The sequence below is a fragment of the Carettochelys insculpta genome, chromosome 27 (genome assembly GCF_033958435.1).
Source record: "Carettochelys insculpta isolate YL-2023 chromosome 27, ASM3395843v1, whole genome shotgun sequence".
Taxonomy (NCBI): Eukaryota; Metazoa; Chordata; order Testudines; family Carettochelyidae; genus Carettochelys; species Carettochelys insculpta.
Genome location: NC_134163.1, coordinates 7717329 through 7737205, shown reverse-complemented (window position 1 = coordinate 7737205; position 19877 = coordinate 7717329). Strand labels below are relative to the sequence as shown.

At 47.4% G+C, this 19877-nt stretch overlaps 1 protein-coding gene across 1 annotated transcript in view; it reads right to left on the bottom strand.

The window, feature by feature from the left end:
• The window catches only part of LONP1 (lon peptidase 1, mitochondrial), a 38034-nt gene extending 22792 nt beyond the window's left edge, over positions 1-15242 (bottom strand). The window contains exons 1-5 of the mRNA XM_074978252.1: positions 14798-15242; positions 8200-8288; positions 3091-3210; positions 1546-1780; positions 674-735 (exon numbers count right to left, since the gene is read on the bottom strand). Of these exons, the coding sequence (XP_074834353.1) occupies positions 674-735; positions 1546-1780; positions 3091-3210; positions 8200-8288; positions 14798-15202 (911 nt within the window). The 5' untranslated portion in view covers positions 15203-15242. The remainder of the gene's footprint in view (positions 1-673; positions 736-1545; positions 1781-3090; positions 3211-8199; positions 8289-14797) is intronic.
• Between the last annotated feature and the right edge of the window lie 4635 nt (positions 15243-19877).

Genomic DNA, 19877 nt, shown 5'->3' with positions numbered 1-19877 from the left:
AACTTTTGGATAATTGGGCCTTTGACTAAACAGGCATGCTATTTTAATACTTCCGACGCAACACAGGGTTACGTGGAAACACCGTGGCTTCAAAGAACCATAATAATTACATATAATTCATAAAAATCATCAACACAGCCCACAAGACAGGAGAGACGAAACAGCAGTTCAGCATTTCAAAGTGAAATAACGTCACTTTTCAATCCAGCTCACCCAGCGCTCAGAGAGCAACTAACGTAAGGAATTCATAGGGGCTACACCAGCCTTAATGCAGGCAGGTGCTATGGAAGCGTCCCCCACCCAGCTGTGCAGCAACTCTGCAACTCAGGAACCCTAAGCCTACTTTGGCTGATGTGACAAACTTTTGTTGTAACATGTGTTAGACTAAGACTAAGCCACATTTCAACCCATGGCCCCAGCGAAGGTTAGTGTTTCTAGGCCACGTACTTCTGAGCCCACCTTCCCAAACATTTGTTTCCAATTATATTTTCAAAGCTGCCCTTTATCATCTTGTCCAGTAAACTGACTTTCACCTAGAGCTAAATCCTGTGTGGGAAACTCTTCAGTTACCGCTGTGCAATGGTCAGGCACACAGACTTGACGGAGCCTAGAAGGAATGGCTTCAAAGTGCCAACCACGCCCGAGACCTGCTCAAAGTGAGAGATAAACGTACCTGTAGAGGGGGTTCAAGGCAATGATGTCCCGGATTGTTTTGACAATTTCTGCAGTAAGCGCCTATTAAACAAAACAGCAGAGTCTGAAACCCCCAAGTCCTGAGTGAAAACGCAAGCACGACCTTGCTCCCTCCTCCCACGTCAGGACTCAGAAACATGACCAAGCTGGACAGGAGTCCTGATGCATGTGTCTATTTAACTCTGGTTGTCGTTAAGGAAGCTCGCCCTGCTCCATTTCCTGCGAGTTCAGGAAGTAGGGAGAGGAGGCACAGACTGGGATTTGGCACAGACTGAATTCTCTCATAGCCCGAGGCTGGCCCTTCAGAAAGTTGTCATTTTTAGCCAAACTAGTGAAAAGAAATGCACAGCAGCATACAAGCTATTATATAGGCACACAGACATGAGACAATCCACCCTTGCAGTGATGTTATTTAAGGGGCAGACATTCTGAGCAACAGAGCTGTTGCAATAAGCATCATTATAATGCGATGTATATATTAGGGCAAGGAGAACCAGGCACTTTCCATGGGGTGAGATTAAACGAACAGACAGTGTAAGAGATAGCACATGTGGGATATCATCGATAGCTCAGGCCCCCCTCTGGATACACACGCTTGCAGAACTAGTAACAGAGAGGAAGCTGTGCTAGTCTATACACTATCAAAACAAAAAGCAGTCAAGTAGCACTTTAAAGACTAGCAAAATAGTTTATTCGGTGAGCTTTCGTGGGACAGACCCACTTCTTCAGACCAAAGTGGTCTGAAGAAGTGGGTCTGTCCCACAAAAGCTCACCGAATAAACTATTTTGCTAGTCTTTAAAGTGCTACTTGACTACTTTTTGTTTTGCAGAACTAGGCTTGCCTTCACTTACTTTAACTTCTTCTGTGACCTGAAAATCTTCATGCACAACATTGTCCACTTCTACCATGAGCACTTCTTCTGGCGATGCAACCACAGGCTCCAGCACCAGCTCCACAGTTGGGTCTTTTGGTCCCTGCTCCTCTTCAGCCTCTCTCTTGGAGCGCTTCAGCTTCCTTCGTGCTTTCTGCTTGTTCTCAAGCTCAGGATCCTCAGGGTCAACCTCTAGTTGCTTGTTTATACGAATTCTGAAGACCAAGAGAAGACAGTTATAGCAAGCACTGCAAGTCAAACACTGGTAACTGCAACTACCCTGCTAGAATGAGGAGAGGGTAGGGCTACTTGTGATCACCATCAAGTGGTGACACAAACAGCTTCTGGATACAATGATACTTAGGTACAACTCTTTCTAAAGTCTCTGTCAGGAACACTGGGGACTGATTTAGCATAAGTAAGAATCAGGCATCTGTGAAAGTCATGAGGTTTGCAGATGCTAAAAAGAATAAATTGGAGCATGAAAGAAGTAAACTGGCTGCTCAATTAGCTCATGTGTATTTTATCCCACATCTTAGTGAAATTAGATTTTAACACTTTTTTCTGAAGAACCAAAGCCATAAAGAAAGCACGTACTTTTATCTGTAAACAAAACAGCTGGATTTGAATCTGTGACTCTGGGCTCCCCATCAGATCCTCACCTAACCAGAAGGATGGACACATTTTGACTGAAACCTCTTCATTTGGGCGACCATCTCTGCTATGTATCAGAGAGGGAGCCATGTTAGTCTGTATCTTCAAGAACAACAAGGAGTCCGGTGGCACCTTATAAACTAACAGATATGTTGGAGCATAAGCTTTTGTGGTCAAAGACCCGCTTCATCAGATGCATGAGTGGCCCCCACTCATGCATCTGACGAAGCAGGTCTTTGTCCACGCAAGCTTATGCTCCAAAATATCTGTTAGCCTATAAGATGCCACAGGACTTCTTGTTGTTCGTCTCTGCTATGTCTTCGCAATGCTCAGCGCAAAAGAGCAGGTGCCATCACAATGCATATCAGTAAACAAGTAACTTTAGATGTGAAAGCCCCAAAGGTTTTACAATTTAGCTGCCTACCTTACAAAACTCCTGTTAGCAAGCAGTTGTCTAGAATTTATCTAAAGTGCAACCCTTACTTACAGCACTACGAATATAACACCAGTGGGATTATAGCCCACATCAAGGGCCCCACTATACTTGCCAGACTGCTTCCTCAGATGCTAACTCCAGACCACAAGCTTCAAGTCCCAGGACTGGGAGTTCTGTTGGGGACGTGTACCCCTGTTCCACCAGGAACTGCTGGAGGAGCGAGTGGCAAAGTGCAGCACAGCTTGTAAATTTCAGTTTCAAGTACATTCAGCTGACAATGGCAAGTTCCCCAAAGCCATGTCAGATAGCACCCCATGGACCCTGTTTCTCTCATTACATGTGCAGTAAGGTATGTCAGATGGCGAGAGCAGAAGAATGTGCCTGCCCATGAAGAATGGCAGACATGTGCCTGGGCTCTGTAGCAGATGCAGTTACCTTCGGTGCCCCATGACAATCATACGCAGCTTGTCTCCAAGATCCTGCATTTCATGGATCTGGACAAAAGTTCCAGTCTGGTAGATTTCATTCAGATTTTCCACCACATCAGATTCATTGCTGAGAAGATGAAAAGATAAACATTATATAATCATGAGACAGACAAGGTAGGTGAAGTAATGTTTTTGGTTCCACTTTTGTAGCTCGAAGGCACAAGTTTCTGAGCTACGAGCTCTTCCGGTGTGGGATAAGAAAGCAGTGTGTCCGAGCTAAACAAACATGGGACAGACCTAAGCAGAAGGGGTAACGTTGAAAGAAGTCATGATAAGCCCAAAAAGGTCTGAGTGGGCAATTAAGGGTACCAGGCAGTGCAGTATAGTAGAAATTCTTGTAGTGAACCATAAAATCCCATTCCCAAGTCACCTTTTGAAGGTGTTGCACAGTTATCCCGGGAGAAGTTTTGAAAGATCAGATGTGGAGCAATTGCTTTGTAAACAGCATTTACCCACAGGTGATAGTGTTGCCCTCCCAGAACCCAGCACCTTGTCCCCATATGGTCTATTTTGTTTTGATTTTGGGTGTGTGGGTCCATCTGAAACAGTGTGTTGAGACACCAGGTGGGACAAGCCAGACCTTTGAGCTTCCACTGAGCAGTTTCTCCCAAGTGCTAGCTGGCAAGTTCCTGCTCACATGCTCAGGCCTTACTGATTGCCATATACCCCAGATCAGATGAGCAAGGCTACTTGCTGGGATTACCTAAGCACATCTCACTTCAGTCTGCCATTACAGAGGCCATGGGAACTGGTGGCCCTTGGTCTTGTGTTTTCTCTTCCAGTGATAGACAAGTCTTCTGTGGGATGTTAACGCTTGTCTATTTTTAGATACAAGGTCTAATGCTGGTGGCCTGTGATATACTGAGATCAGACTAGAGGATCTAGCAGCCCTTTCCAGCCATAATCTCTATTACTATTGTTTACACTGGTGCACGGACTTGTGGATTTATCCATTTGTATGCTCACACATATACTCCCTTATGCTATGCTGGATACTGGTATGGGCTATTACACATGTATATTTATTTCCACTCTGACCCTTTTTCCACATGCCTTTAGCATTAGATTTCAGTAGTGGGATCACAGGGTTACGTGCATCACAAGAAACCCTCTATGAACCACCCGGCAGTGGTCCACCCTGCTACTTTCAGTCACTTGTTGATGCCAGTGCCCATTAATCCTTCTCTCACTTGGAAGAGATGGAACAAGTGACTGACAATTTGTTTCTGCTCCTGGTCCTTTTTTCAGGGCAAACACAAGCTCTACAGCATGGACTTACAAGACTCTGAAGCGAATGTACTCAGTTTTCTCGCACAAGCCAAAGATGGGTGACCAGCAGAGTCACTTATGCTCTGCCACCTCATGAGACAAGGAAGGAAACTGACCATGTTATGACTGTATGTAGACTGCCTCCTCTGGACCAGAAGAACAGGCAAAGTGCAGTGGGATAAAATTATCTTGAAAACTTGGGACCATGACCAGAACTTTGGAATGAAGAAGCAGACATTCATGGAGCCCCCCAAGAGCTGGACCCAAACCTACAGTGGCAGAACACTGTTTCAGTGATCCATCCCAATCTGGAAGCAAGTGCCAGCTTCCAGAGGGCAAAACAATCCATGCTGGACAGTTACCAGTCACAAACCACTTTGGAGTGAGCAAGTCCACTGTCAGGCTTGTTCTGATGCAGGTTTGGGTAGCTATCAACACTTAACCCCATGGTCAGAAAATGGAGTTTCTGAACTGCGTGGCAGCCACGGATAGCACTGAGCTCTTGAAACTTTTCACAATGAAGGGAGTAAAAATGTCAATTGAAAAGATTAATATTCGGTCATTCTTTCCGGCTTGGTAGACCACCACAGCAGGGTCATGAATATGAAAATTAGATACACCCAGAGAGGGTCATGACACGAAGGTGTTGAGGACACTGGGAATAGGGTAGGATAGGACTCTATTCCCCAGAAATGATATGGGTTTAATATGGTATTTCCAAACCCAGAGTTATTCTGGAGGATCTTGTGTACTGCTCCTGCCCAGGCCAACGAACTCCTACCCTAAACAATCCAGCAAGCAATGAATTCAACTTCAAACTAAGCACCGCTGGATACAGGAGTGCACCTTTGGGTGGCTGAAGACTTATTAGCTACGTCTACACAACCGATTTGGATGCCAAAGCAGCCAATGTTACCAACATTACGTGGACTGCTATGTGATTCATAACATCTGTGAGAGTAACACGGAGGACAGAACGTACAGGACAGAACTGGCCTGCAGCACCTTCACAGACAGCAGGATCCGATTAATATTCATGCTGGGGCTGGATGACGGCAAGCCAGGGAAATCCAGGATGCAATTCATGCCCATCTCTTGGAACAGCTGGCAGATAATTCGCCTGAGCCTGGTCCAAACCTAAGCATCCCATCCCGTGCAGGTTCTGTGAAAAACTATGGAATGTTCCCACTCACTTGTGTTCCAATGAGCCATCTAGTTTCTCTGCTGTGGAGGGTCATTTGCCTGTTATTTGTGTAAAGTCCTGTTGTGGCTAGTTGGGGCAGGGCGCCTCCACAGTGTAACATCTGCTTTGTGACTGTTCTGTGGAGCGTGTTTGCCTGTTAAATCACATTTACTCCTCTCTCATTTCACGTTAACGTTCACACGAAGGAGGATCCACTCAACGCTCCCAGAACCCAGAGAATAGGTAAGGGAGAGATTGGGAGGAGCTTTCACAACTGGTATTGGTCTGGTGGGGAAGGGGGGAGGGGAGATAAGGGCATTTAGAGCCTGCTATCAGCAACTCCATGGTTCAGAGTGGTTATGTTATGAGAGACAAGGGTTGCGGAGGGACCATTTTACCACTGTTGACTCAGTCACTGCCCTTTGTTTTTCCTACTCTGCTTTGTCAAATGCACAGGGAGCTTTAGCTCCTCTTTCCCCAGTTAACAAAGTTACATTATTTCTGTGCACATTGCACTTGCCCTGTCTCTGGTTCATAACGTTACATTCACATACACGTGGATGGAGCAGAGTGGGGAGGTCTGAAGGGGCAGAGGACCTGGCAGTGTTCTGCCCGGGGAAAGACACAGATCCGAAAGAGACAACTGGTAAGGCAAAGGGAGCAGGAAACACACAAAATAATTTTAACCTTTCGTCACAGCTCAACTGAAGGGTCCACATATAGGTAAAGGAAAATAACATTTATTGAAAACAGTACAGGTAGCATCATTCTGAGACAGCTGAGTGGATCAAGAACACTGACACTTTAAAGCCTATGACCTTGTGTCCTTTGCCTTGATTTCCTCCTCCCCTAGAAAGGGTAGAACACACACACCCAGCATTCACCGAAAGCGGAGCCCTTGGGCAGTCACTCAGAAGAGTATCAGAGGGGTAGCTGTGTTAGTCTGTATCTCCCAAACCAACAAGAAGTTCTGTGGCACCTTATAGACTGTTAACAGATGCAGGTCTTTGCCGACGAAAGCTTATGCTCCAAAATATCATTTAGTACATAAGGTCACTCAGGAGAGATTCAGGTGCCAGTCACCTGATCAGACAACCCACAGATACCCACAGTGGGCAGCATGTGTTTGAATCTGTACACACCTCAGTGCAAATAAAATTTATTCTGCCCATGGATGGAAAAAAATCAGGGATCACTGTGTGCGTGCACGCACAGAGAGAGAGAGAGAGGTCTTGGTGCAGCAAGCTGTTGTTGACGTCTTTCAGTCTCTCCCTCACCACTGGGAGGATAGGAGCCTGTTTGGATCTCGAGCCTGAAGGAGCAGTAGCAGCTGGAGGCTGGGGGCTGACAGGATTGCCAGGCCCCTGGCCAATGAGGGTGGGGGGACAGCTTCTGTCAGCTCTGCACTCCTGGAAGAGATGGCCAATGGCCAGCCCTCAGCACCATACAGATCATGTACAGCCCTCCCCCCACCCCGAGCACTGAGAGCTCAGGGCTCTGGAGCATGCCGCACAGTGCTGCTGTGACAATTCTGAAGGGCCCATGGCTCTAACCACTGATGCTGCACCAGTGGACAGGAGCCATGGGCCCTTGAGAATCCCCAGGCCTCGGGGCAACTGTCCCTTTGCCACACCCCCCCCGATAGGCCTGGCTGGAGGATGAAGAGGGAGGTGTCAGTTCCTGGACACTGGCAGTGGCTATTGTGGCTGATAAGACCCAAATCCCTTCTATACTTCTCATGCCAGTGATTGCAATAGAACATGCTCCTGTTCCCTTTGGACAAGGTCCTTGTAGTCTTGCCTCCAGAAGAAAGCATTTCTCCTGCGCAACACCCTGTTTCTCCTTTTCCCACACAGTTAAAACCTCTCCTGGCTCCTTCTGTTGATCTTCCTCCATCTGCTCCTAATGCCCCTGGGCTGCTGCTGATCCTGGCCCCCAGAGGAATGGGGGTTCTGCCAAGCCAATCCAAGACCAGTATTTTTTTTAATATTTCCCTTCCAAGTGGATAAGAAATCCCCTCCACACTGTGGGAATGGAATGGGATGACTAAGATCTGGTACCTACCCCCATGACCCTGTTCACACTGTAAATATCCCTCAGGCGTGTGCATATTCTTGCTCCCAACCCACCCCAAAACTAGTGTTTCTTTGGTTTAGATGTGATTGGCAGTGGGCTCTGGCATAACCATTCAAGTCACCATGTAGATATAGCCTAGGATATTCAGAATCTGGCTCTGAGACATGCAGACTGGAGAATTTGGTGAAAGAGACACAGAGTGGGGCAACAGTGACCCCCTCAAACTCCTTGTCCCTCGTGTCTGATAAATAACGGTGTGAAAAGAACAACTACTATGTGGTTTTCACTCAAAGTCCTAATGAATACACAGAACCTTTGATCAACAGTTATGGCCTTTTCTACAGAAGGAAAGCCATGATTTTCTACCAGTAGCAGCAATGATGGAAGATGGCAAAAAGGTAGCAGGCAGAATTAAGCCCTTTTTACCACTCTCCTACATCTTACACCATAGTCACCATTGAGTGAGCTAAAGAATCCACCTTTCCACTTGCATTCCCAGCAATGTCATGTCACCAGTATATCACTTACTTGTCATCTTTCCTCATAAAGACACCAGCATAAGGCTGGGCAAGGCGAACTTTTCTCCTCAGCAGCTCCACCAGCTTTTTATTTTTCACCTAGGATGACAGTAAATTTTAGATAAAAATTCAGAAGCCGACTTCCCAGAAGCTTTCTATTCCTGTCACAAAATAAGGATGGGCTTGTGGTTACAGACTAGGGCTGAGTTAGGAAATCTAATCTGAGCTAACTTCCCAATTCTACTACAGACTTCCTGTGACCTCCAGCAAGCCACTCCGGTCCTTCCTGGTCCACCAGCTTAACGCACACAGCCGTGAAGCATGGCTGCTGGGCAACACTGCAATAAACTAGGCTTTTGCGGGGGGGTTAGAAAATGTTGGGAGACTTCTGAACTAGAACCTGGATATCCAAGAATAGAAGTAATTGGTTGATTTTTACCCTGGTTAAAGATGAATAGTGGGTAGTACTACATGGTTTCATACTAGGTCCAGGCTTTTTAAATATTACTAAAATTCTGAAAAAAGGAATGAGCAGCAAGGTGGCAAATTTTAAAGATGACAAATTTTTGTAGTTAGAATATCAGAGAGACATAACTAAGATACATGACTGGGCAACATGATGGCAGATGAAATTCAAATGGCAAAGACAAAGTAAAGTAACTGAGCTTTCTTGGGGCCCAGTCCAAAGCTGCAGAACGAAGTCCCTTGGGAACGAAGGGCCACGGCAAACCTCTTCACCTTCCACTCCAAGTGCACAGAGCACTTCTGTGACTTGTGTACTCTATTAAATACATAGCAACACGTACGTACATACACACACATTTTAAAATGAACATTCTCCCTGCACACACTTCTCCCTCTGGGATGAGGAAGAGAACAAATACGTGACATATGCTAGTCAGGGTGCTTAATGCATTGTTGAATGACACTCAAATATGACACAGACGTGTACTATGTAAGATTCCATAGAGACTGGAAGAACAGACATCTTTAAAGCAAATCTGTTCACTTGGGTATTCTGAATATATTTGTCCCTCCTAGACACACATCAGGAACAGTGTGTATTGACGAATATTGAGATCCACAGCAAAGCTGGGAATTTTTGTCTGGGTGTGTAAATTCAGCTTCAAGCTAGGTACAAATTCTAAGGAAGTAAGAGAAAATATGAAAGAAAACATGAGTATTTAGATAAAAATTAAAGTTTCATTAGCCAGATGGAACATGCCATGTGAATTAAATCAACTCTGTAATGACTGAGACAGTTTGGAGCAGCTCTGTTTCATGTGTTCTAAAGTTTAAAGGTTTGTACAAAACAGAGCAAGAGTGTACTAAGATGGTGTAGCCCATTCTTCTTCATTTATTGTGTTGTATTATGATTAATCAGTTACATAATATATATTCATTTTACGCTAGAGTTAATTTGTTGGATTATGTAAGTATTTGGCATTTAATCAATTAGTATATAGATGAACCAAGTATTAGACATGAGTAAGACAAGCTGGAGAGCAAGGCTTATAGGCTGAGGTCCACTAGATTCTGCTTATGCTATTTTAGGCCTTGAAGAAAAGGAATGAAATCAGCGTTTCCTGTAAACTGAGTATTTGGGCAGCCATCCAGGAGAGATTCAAATGCTGCCCAGCTGATTAGCAGAGCACTCATGACCAGCAACGTGTGTTTCTACTGGTGGTGCTCACGCACACGTCTTGCCGCACGTAACAACATTTGTTCTGCAGACGGAATTGAAAAAAACCGAGGGAATATTGAGGACATAAAATCAATGACGGAGAAATAACTTAACGTCCTAAGATTATGGGAAAAGATGTGCCAAGTGGTACTATTGCACAAAGTTATCCAGAAGGTTAATATTAGATCATAAAAATACTGTGAAGACATATCTGTCTGAGACATGTCAACAAGAGGACACAGCTCAATGCTAAGAAGAACAAAGGGAACTTGGACTACAGAAAGTTGTGGGCCCTTAGTTTTCTAGGAGAGACAGACCAATAAGAGAAAAGAGGGATGACATTTTATGGACCTGCACATCACTTGCATACTGGTGCCGATCGTAATATTCATTCTGCCCACTGACAATCTGTGCCCAGGGTGAGGCTGTGTTTGAAGCGTGGAAGGGAGCTCAGGGTTGTGGGGGATGAAGGCAATGGCTGGGAGTGCAGGCTCTGGGATGGACCTGGGGATTAGGGGCCTGAGGTGCAGGAGGCAGCTCAGGGCTGAGGCAGCGATGGTGGTGCAGGCTGTGACTGAAGGATCTGGGAGTGGGTTGGGGATGAAGGATTTGGAGAACAGGCATGTTGCCCCAGGTCTGTCTCACAGCAGCAGCTCTGGGCCAGGTGAGAGGCACCTCTTTGTCAACCATGGGGGCTCCAGGGAGGACGGGTTGGGCTGAAATGCCTCTCTCCTAGCTACAGCAGCCTTGTACCAAAAATAGGGCATATTACAAAGTGAACAGGGCTAGGCATGTAACTAAAAGAGTCACTATCAAGAGTGACACCCCCTCTCAGGTTTCTCTGGTGCTTTCTCACTGAAAAAGCAGAACTTTTCTCCTCAGCAGCTCCACCAGCTTTTTATTTTTCACCTAGGATGACAGTAAATTTTAGATAAAAATTCAGAAGCCGACTTCCCAGAAGCTTTCCATTCCTGTCACAAAATAAGGATGGTCTTGTGGTTACAGACTAGGGCTGAGTTAGGAAATCTAATCTGAGCTAACTTCCCAATTCTACTACAGACTTCCTGCGACCTCCAGCAAGCCACTCCGGTCCTTCCTGGTCCACCAGCTTAACGCACACAGCCGTGAAGCATGGCTGCTGGGCAACACTGCAATAAACTAGGCTTTTGGGGGGTTTAGAAAATGTTGGGAGACTTCTGAACTAGAACCTGGATTTCCAAGAATAGAAATAATTGGTTGATTTTTACCCTGGTTAAAGATGAATAGTGGGTAGTACTACATGGTTTCATACTAGGTCCAGGCTTTTTAAATATTACTAAAATTCTGAAAAAAGGAATGAGCAGCAAGGTGGCAAATTTTAAAGATGACAAATTTCTGTAGTTAGAATATCAGAGAGACATAACTAAGATACATGACTGGGCAACACGATGGCAGATGAAATTCAAATGGCAAAGACAAAGTGAAGTAACTGAGCTTTCTTGGGGCCCAGTCCAAAGCTGCAGAACGAAGTCCCTTGGGAACGAAGGGCCACGGCAAACCTCTTCACCTTCCACTCCAAGTGCACAGAGCACTTCTGTGACTTGTGTACTCTATTAAATACATAAAAGCAATAAATTGTGGAAATGCGAATCACTGTCTCTTTAAGGACATCAGGAATACATCATGGTCATCTGAACATACGCACCCAAGGATGAATCAAGGACACAATCACTAATGTAATAAGAAAACAATGAAAAGAAGATTTATTGTCAGTGTAAGCACCAACATTCAAGGGCAGCCTAAATTTACTTGGCAGATCTAGCCACAGTGCAATCTCTGACTGCCACAAAGTGAAGGTTTTACATAGTGGTAAACAAGATGCGCAGCTGGAACTGGGAAGAGTTACCATCATTGTTAAAAACCGCCATGTAAGTCCTCTGCCTCCTGTTTTTATGTCCCATTCATAGGGACCATGCATACACATCCCCTTCCTATCACAAACACAGATGAGAGATGTCGTCGATGGAACAACTGGCTTCCAGTACTAATAATACTTTATCCTTATTTTGAATTCCAAAGTCTTTTACAGACATTAGCCACCTGATGCCCATTTACAGATTAGTAAATTGAGGCACTGAGAAGTGAAGTGGCTTACTTAAAACCACATTGTTGCTCTGCCACAAACTTGCTAAGAGAACCCAAAAATCCTGCTCATTGTTGTCCTGGCTCTCACCACTAGCCTATACACACTAACACTTCCAGTCCTGAGGTTGCCTATAGACAAAAGTTGTCCTGCTTTAACTACACATGGGATGGTAAATAAGGTATTCGAACCCCTATGACGACTCATCATTCCACCATTACTCCAGACATATTGGGGGATGTACCAGGGTAGCTGTTATACTAAAGAATCACAACCCTGAAAAAGCAACCCTGAAAGTTACTCCACCACCAAAACTGTGCACAGACCAGGCTACAGCATCTATAGCATGTGGGCTCCAGAAGGATGCAATTACCTTCTATATAACTGGAATGCAGCAATGGCTGAGTTTTAATTAGGGCTACTGATTAATCACAATTAACTCATGCAATTAACTATAAAAAGTTAATTGCAACTGTAAAAGTTAAATCGCAATTTTAATCACAGTTAAAAAATAGATTACTAACTGAAATGTATTAAATATTGTTATACCTACTGTAGCCTGTGGTATAACCAAAATCAAAAGGCATATTATTTATTACAAAAATGTACACTGTAAAAATGATAAACAAAAACAGTATTTTTCAATTCATCGTGCACAAGTACTGTAGTACAATCTCCTTGTTCTGAAAGTGCAACTTATAAAGGGACGTTTTTTGATACATAACTACACTCAAAAACAACGTAAAAGTTCACAGCCCACAAGTCCATTCACTCCTACTTCTTGTTCAGCCAATCACTAAGACAACCAAGTTTGCTCACATTTACAGGCTGTGATACTACTTATCTTATTTGCAATATCATGAGAAAATGGCAACAGGCATTTGCACAGCATTTTTGCAAAGTATTTACACACCAGATATGCTAAACATTTGTCCACTCCTTCATGCTTTCGCCACCATTTTGGAGGACACGCTTCAACATTGAGGACACTCATTAAAAAGAATGCATTAATTCAATTTGTGACTTAACTCTTTTTGGGAGAATTGTATGTCTCCTTTTCTGTTTTCCCACATTTTATATATATTTCACGTTATAGCAGTCTTGGATGTTGTTCATTTTAAGAACACTTTCACCACAGATTTCACAAAACACAATGGCCATGTCTACACTAGCCCAAATCTTTGAAATGGCCATGCAAATGGCATTTCAAAGATTACTAATGAGGCACTGAAATACATATTCAGCACATCATTAGCATGCTGGCAGCCACGGCTCTTCGAAATTGCCGCTTTTCGCTGCTGCGTGGCTCATCCAGACAGGGGTCCTTTTTGAAAGGACCCCGGGAACTTCGAAATCCCCTTATTCCTATGAGCAGTGTAGACACAGCCATCGTGAGAGAACTATGGAACTTGACCCAAGGTTTAAGACTGCAGTTTCTTCCAAAATCCAAGTCAGATAAGTTATTCTCCAGGAAGTGCTTTCAGAACTGAGAAAAGCAACACCAGGCAGTTATTCACAAACATCAGTCCAATTCAGCAGAACCGATCAGCATAGATGCATGTCCTCTAGAATGGTGGCCAAAGCACAAACAGGGCACACAGTCATTTAGCCAAACTGGAAGGTAAATATCTTGAGACAGTAGCCTGCTTTCACTTTAAGGTGACACTGTAAACAAGGAGGCAGCAGCATTATCTTCTGTCTGAGCAACTGACTTAACAAGAAATAGGACTGTGAGGGGACTTGCAGTTTTATTATTATTTTATTATTTTTCAATGCAGTTTTTTGTAAGTAAGATTTTTAAGGTCAATTTCCAATACAAAAAGATTGCACAACAGTCCTTGTACCATGTGAACTGAAATTATACTATTTCAGTTTTTACAGTGCAAATATTTGTAATTTAAAATTAAGTGACCATTGTACACTTTTTATTCTGTTGTAACTGAAATCAATATATTTGAAAATATAGACAGCATGCGAAATATTTAAATAAAGGGCCTTCTATGGCAAATTCTTTCATATTCGGCAGTCCCCAGACCAAGAGGTTACCGGACAATCAATTATTCTGAATAGTAGAGAGGTATACCCAGCAACGCATAAAACTAAAGAAAAACAAGGTTAAATATTAAGAAACAAACAAAAATGTACTTTATTTACCAACAGAAGTATTGGACACTGTAAACTTATATTGTATTTGCTGTATTTATTTGCCTTTACTTTCATTATACTACATTTATGGCAAATGTAACTAAAACATACTTGTGGTTAAAATGCTGGTTGTTTGAGCGTTCCAGATAATAGAATGCCAAATAAAAAAAGAGTTTACTGTATTACAGTTTAACTCTTTCATTAGTTTTTAAATCACTTGACATCATTTTAATATTACTTTGCCAATCAACTCCCCTACCCACCATCCCAATTCCAGGCCAGCAGAAGACCGCCTCTCGCCCAATGTGGGGCCCGGGTCTAAGTCAGGTTGCAGGGGCGTAGGTTTCAGGGCCAGTCGGTCTTTCACAGCTGGCAGTGCGAAAGAGATGGGAGAGTCTATGCCCCGCAGCAGGGCCCCCATGCATCAGACTAAGGGTTCGAGATGAACTGGGGCCGGCCCAGCGCAGGGAGAAAGAGTCCATGTCTCCGCCGGGAACAGGAGGCGGCTCGTACCCCAGGTACAGAAGGGGGATGGAGAACGACGGGAGGGTGAGCGGGCAGGGGTTACGGAGCCCCGAGGCGCGGGGCGGGGAGGAGCAGCTCTCGAACGGGGGCAGAGGGGGGCAGGAGGGCGGCCGCCCAGGCCGGACCCGTTACCTCGATGATCTTGATGAAGCGCGGGAAGACGGGGTTGCGCGTCACGGCGATGAGCGGCACGTTGGGGAAGCGCTCGGGGACGAGCAGCGGGGTGAGCGCCGTCATGACCGGGGGCGCCCCGCCGGGATCGGCCCCGCCGCCCTCCCCATCCTCGGCCCCGCCGCCCTCCAGCCCGTCCCCGCCCGCGCCCAGGCTGCCCGGGCCGCGCAGGTACCGTCGGGGGGCGAGGCTGAAGCCGGCGAGCGGGGATGGGGATGGAGCCGGGCCCCTGGGAGGGCCCGCAGCCCACGGGCCGGCGGAGCAAGCCGCGTACACCCGCCGCCGCGCGGGACCGAGCGGGGAGAGGCCCCCGGGCAGCCCCGGCCGCCAGCAGCGCCACAAGCGCAGGTAGCGGGCAGCCGCCATCCCGCCGGCGCGTGCCCAGCCGCACGGACTGACCTCTGACCTCGGCCCCGCCGGCGTCGCACCTCTGACGCAGAGATGGGCGCGACGGAGGACTGGGCCCTAGTGCGCAAGCGCAGGGAGGGAGGCCGCGTGTGGGTGAGGGGTGAACTCAGGGGCGTGGACACCGGGCTGGGACAGCTGCGCTCCTACCGGCGGGTGGGATCCTGGCTTCAACCGCCGCCCCACAGCGCCCTCAGGCCGGGGCGACATTGGTGGGTAGGCGGGGCTGCAGGACGCCCGTTTCCATACGGGCCCGTTGGCGCTGCAAGTGGCGGGGGGGACTACAGCACCCCCTGTTTCCATACAGGCCCGGTGGTGCTGGAAGTGGGGGTACGGGGGGGCTGCAGCACCCCCCCATTTCCATACAGGCCCGTTGGCGCTGGAAGTGGGGGTACGGGGGGAGCTGCAGCACCCTCTGGTTTGAAGTGGTTTCTGTTCTATATGGGGTTTACAGTTTGGTTCAACGGCTCTCAGCACCTGTGCTATGCAAATAGTGCCAGCCCTTCTGCAGGGGACGGAGAGCTTCTGAAAGCAATGAGAAGTCCTGTGGCACGTTACAAACTAACAGATTTGCCCACGAAAGCTTACATGCCAAAAAATCTGTTAGTCTCTACGGTGCCCCAGGATGTCTTGCTGTTTTTGCGGATACAAAACAAACCAGCAGTCATATCGCACTTTAAAGATTAACAAAATAATTTGATAGGTGATGAGCTTTCGTGTGGCAGATTCACTTCCTCAGATCTGGACATGTCCAGTACAGAACTGACAGTTTTGTAAAACAGAGATTTAAAAAAAAATTGAAATAAAAACTGAGATCAGGTATACAGAACTGAAGGTGAGGCAGTGGGTGAGGGGTGCAAAATACTAAGTGTCCTGCCTGAGATCAGTACAACTATTTAAGGTAGGCAAACTGTCATTGTAATAGGTGAGGTAATTACTATCTCTATTAAGGTCAAGATTTAATGTATTGAATTTGAGCATGAACTCCAGTTCACATATCTCCCTTTGTAATCTGCTGTTAGAGTCTCTGTTGTAGGATGTATGTTCTCAGGTCCTTAACAGAACAAATTGGATCTCTGTATTATAAAACCATCAGTGCTGTACTGGAAATGTTTATAGAAACATTTATAACGTACTCAGTGACTGCTGGTTTGTTTGTTAGAATACAGACTAACACGCCTACCTCTCTGTTACTTTGCGGATACAGACTAACATTGCTACTCCTCTGAGACTTGGGAGCTTGTGGTGCCCTCCAGGGAAGAGCTGTGGGGGCAGGAGGGATGTGGTGCATTCCCCCTCCCACTCATCTCCATCAGCAGGAAGTGGGGTGACTTATTTCCCTGGGCTGCAGCTGTGTCACTTCAGGGAGGGGTGAAATGGTGAAACCACCCCCTACTCCCACCAATAATGGGAAGCAGAGCGGCACAGCTGCGAACCAGTCGAGCACAATGGACTAGGGCCAGGTCACTTTGTTCCCCCTGCTTCCAGTAAGTATGGGGTGGTGAAGGGCAGCCCTGCTGCTGCTGCTGGTATGCACTCTGGTGGAATAGGTGCATAGTATATGTGTGGGGGGGGTCCCCTGTCCCAAATCATCCTAAGGGATGACCCTTAAGTGCACAGCCTGCCAACCCGGGTGGCAGGGGACGTGGCTGGCTGCTGGAGCTGGCATTTTGTGGTGCCCTCTGCAGCTGCGTATTTTGCCTACTGGTAGGGATGGCCCTGCTCCCAGGCAGAGCGCCTAACAGCAGCCTGGGGATTAGTGGGGCATGTGAGTTGTGCAGAAGAGAGGTGTCCCTGGGGCAGGGAGTCAGTATCTTGTTTACAAAACGACGTAGGATCCAGTCCATGGCCCAGCTAGAGCCTCAGCCAGGTTCCCTACCTGCCCGCCCCCACGCAGCACTCAAAGCAGCCATCTGCGGAGGCCATGTGTGCTTCTCTGAATGTGCCGAACCCAGGGAAAGGAGGGGAAAGGTGCTGTGCTGAGAACAGGGCAGCACACAGTCTTGCAGCCCCAGTTGGCCAGTTTCCAGCTCACCTTGGCTCCCACAATTCAGAACAGCACATGACCCCTGCAGCTCTCAAAGGCCTACCTGGTAAGTGGCTCTCTGGAGTGTGTGGGTGTCTGGGTTTGGGGGTTCTGGGTCTGTGTTTGTCTGTTTGGTGTTTGGAGTGCTGAGCTGTCTTTGTCTGAAAGGCCGTGTGCTCAGGCTGGCAGTTGGAAGCTGTTAGCCTTGGTTAGGTTTGAAATCTAAACTCTGCGTGCTTATTGGCTGAGCAGTAGTCAGAGGGAGGGGCTCTCAGGAAGGCCAGAGCTTTTTAAATCCTGCTGGCAAGCGACCAGGGAGCTTGCAAACAGGAGGGAGTTTTGAGAGGGAGCTTAGAGGGAGCTAGTTAATTCTACAGGGGTCGGGGCAGCAAGACGGTGGTGGCAGCGGCGTTCCCAACTGCTGGCCGGAGCTGAGAGATCTGCCACCCCCAGGGTGCAGTGCGGGCAGCAGGATGCAGGTGGGCTTGGGGAAGTGTGGGGGGCAGGGGGCGAGACTGAGGGGTGTTGGTGGTGGGCATGTGGTTTGGGGGCGTGTGGTACTGCTGTGCGGATGGCAGCGCCCACGGAGGCTGGTGGTGATGTGCCTGGTTCAGATTGCCTGGGATTTCAGACCCAGTCCTGCGATCCCTGCACGCGCGGCCCGCAGCAGCTCTGTAGGGCTCCGGGGGCAGCCGCAGCCAGAAGAAGAGTTGGTAGCTTTGGCGGGGACCCAGGGCACAGCTGGGCCATGAGATCAGCACCTTCCTGGAGGACGTGGGGCTGCAGCAGCGTGTGGCCGGGTGCAGAGAGGCCAGGGGAGGGGGGACCTGGGGGTGATGGGAGCTGATGGGGGGCAGTGTGGTGAGGTGGGGGGACATGGGAGTGGATGGGGGGTAAGAGGGTGAGGAGGGGGGATCTAGGGGTGATGGTAGCTGATGGGAGGCAGAGGGGTGGGAAGGAGGGTCCTGGGGAGCTGTGGGGAAACGTGGTGCCAGGGAGGTGCAAGAGGTAGTGGGATCATTACCCATATTCTCCATGCCCCACTGCCTTGTGGGTTATCCTGGGAAGCAGTAAGGCTAAGGGAGTAAACCCTGACAGAAAATCTGGAGGGGAGTCCTAAGGCGATTCTGTGCCAACTTCTGGCATTGACCCGGCAACTCCTGCAGCTGAGCTGGTACCAGACGTAGAGGCTGTCCTCTCCTTTGGACTATATCAGTAAAGCCGAGAGGGGTACACTGGCGTCTGGGCAGCCCAGGATCCCAAAAAAAAAAAAATTGCCCAGGCTCGTGCCTGGAGAGGTACTCCAGCATCGCTTAACAGCGTTGAACCAACATGGGAGGTAAGAGATACCACTTATAAGCTCTTGCTCGATTGGCGTAGAGAACGAGCGCCAGGGGCTGCCTTCGACGGTGGGGGAGATCATCACATCTCACTGGACAGTCACCGCCCGCCTCACACTGGGCAGCCCCCAGGCAGTAGGGTACTGTCCTGCCACAGTTCACCTGCCTCACTGGGTGTGTGAGGCTTAAGGTTCCCAAACCTGACAAGTGACTGAAATTTGAGCACCAGACAAACCAATAAGAAAATCAACAAGAAAAGGAAACCATCGAAGTTTTAAGCCTGCTTGCTGGAATGTGCGGACCATGCTGACCGGTTTGACTGAAGATCTTCAGGACATCAGCGACACCCGAAAGACCGCTGTCATTGATGAGGAACTGAAGAGGCTCCAAGTTGACATTCCTGCTCTGCAAGAGACGTGACTTGCAGATTTGGGATCTCTAAAGGAAAAGGACTACATCTTTTTCTGGCAGGGTAAAGCCCAAAATGAACCCAGGGAGCATGGTGTTGGCTTTGCCATCAGAAGTCTCCAGCCAAGAAAACAAAGGACTTTGAACAACTCCCTCCAACCCTAAAGATCTCACTTTGCTCCAGTCATTGAAAATGTGACATTGTGATTTTGAAAGTATTTGGGGTTAAAATCCTATTGTTAACAGGTACCTGAGGGTATCATGACTGGTTAATCTCTGTTACCTAAGTGATGCTTTCCAGGACATGTGGTAGGTCACCCAAAATGTACAGTTGTTTGCGAGCAGGTATTTGCGCTATGGCAGCACTAAGCACGTCATAGAACTTGTCTTTTACTTCTGGTGTGGCATACAGGGTTGGAGTGTAAGCACTGATCAGGCGGACTGAACCGGCGCACGTTTGAAGTAGGAAGGCCATGAGTCACGATCGGCACCAGCTCTTGCACTGAAGTCAGTTGCCGATCTGGTCTGGCACCCTACCCCGTCCCACATCCATGACGAATCTACCCTCTGGGTACCTGCACTGGAGAAGTTATGAAGAGGATGTTACTGTAACTCCTACTTTCCTCGCTCCCTGAGCTTGTCAAACTGACTTCGTTGGAGCTTGGGGGGTTACATTCTAGTTTCCTTAACTTGGGTCTGTACTGTGTTAAATGGGAGTCCACAGTTCTGAGACAGCCACCAAGAGACTGTTCGGTGAGGGATATTCACTCCACCACACCATGTGAATAGCAGACGTATATAATGCACCTGATTCTTGGACAGAGTTGTTCTGCTCTCCCCTTACTTAGGTGCTGATTTAGAA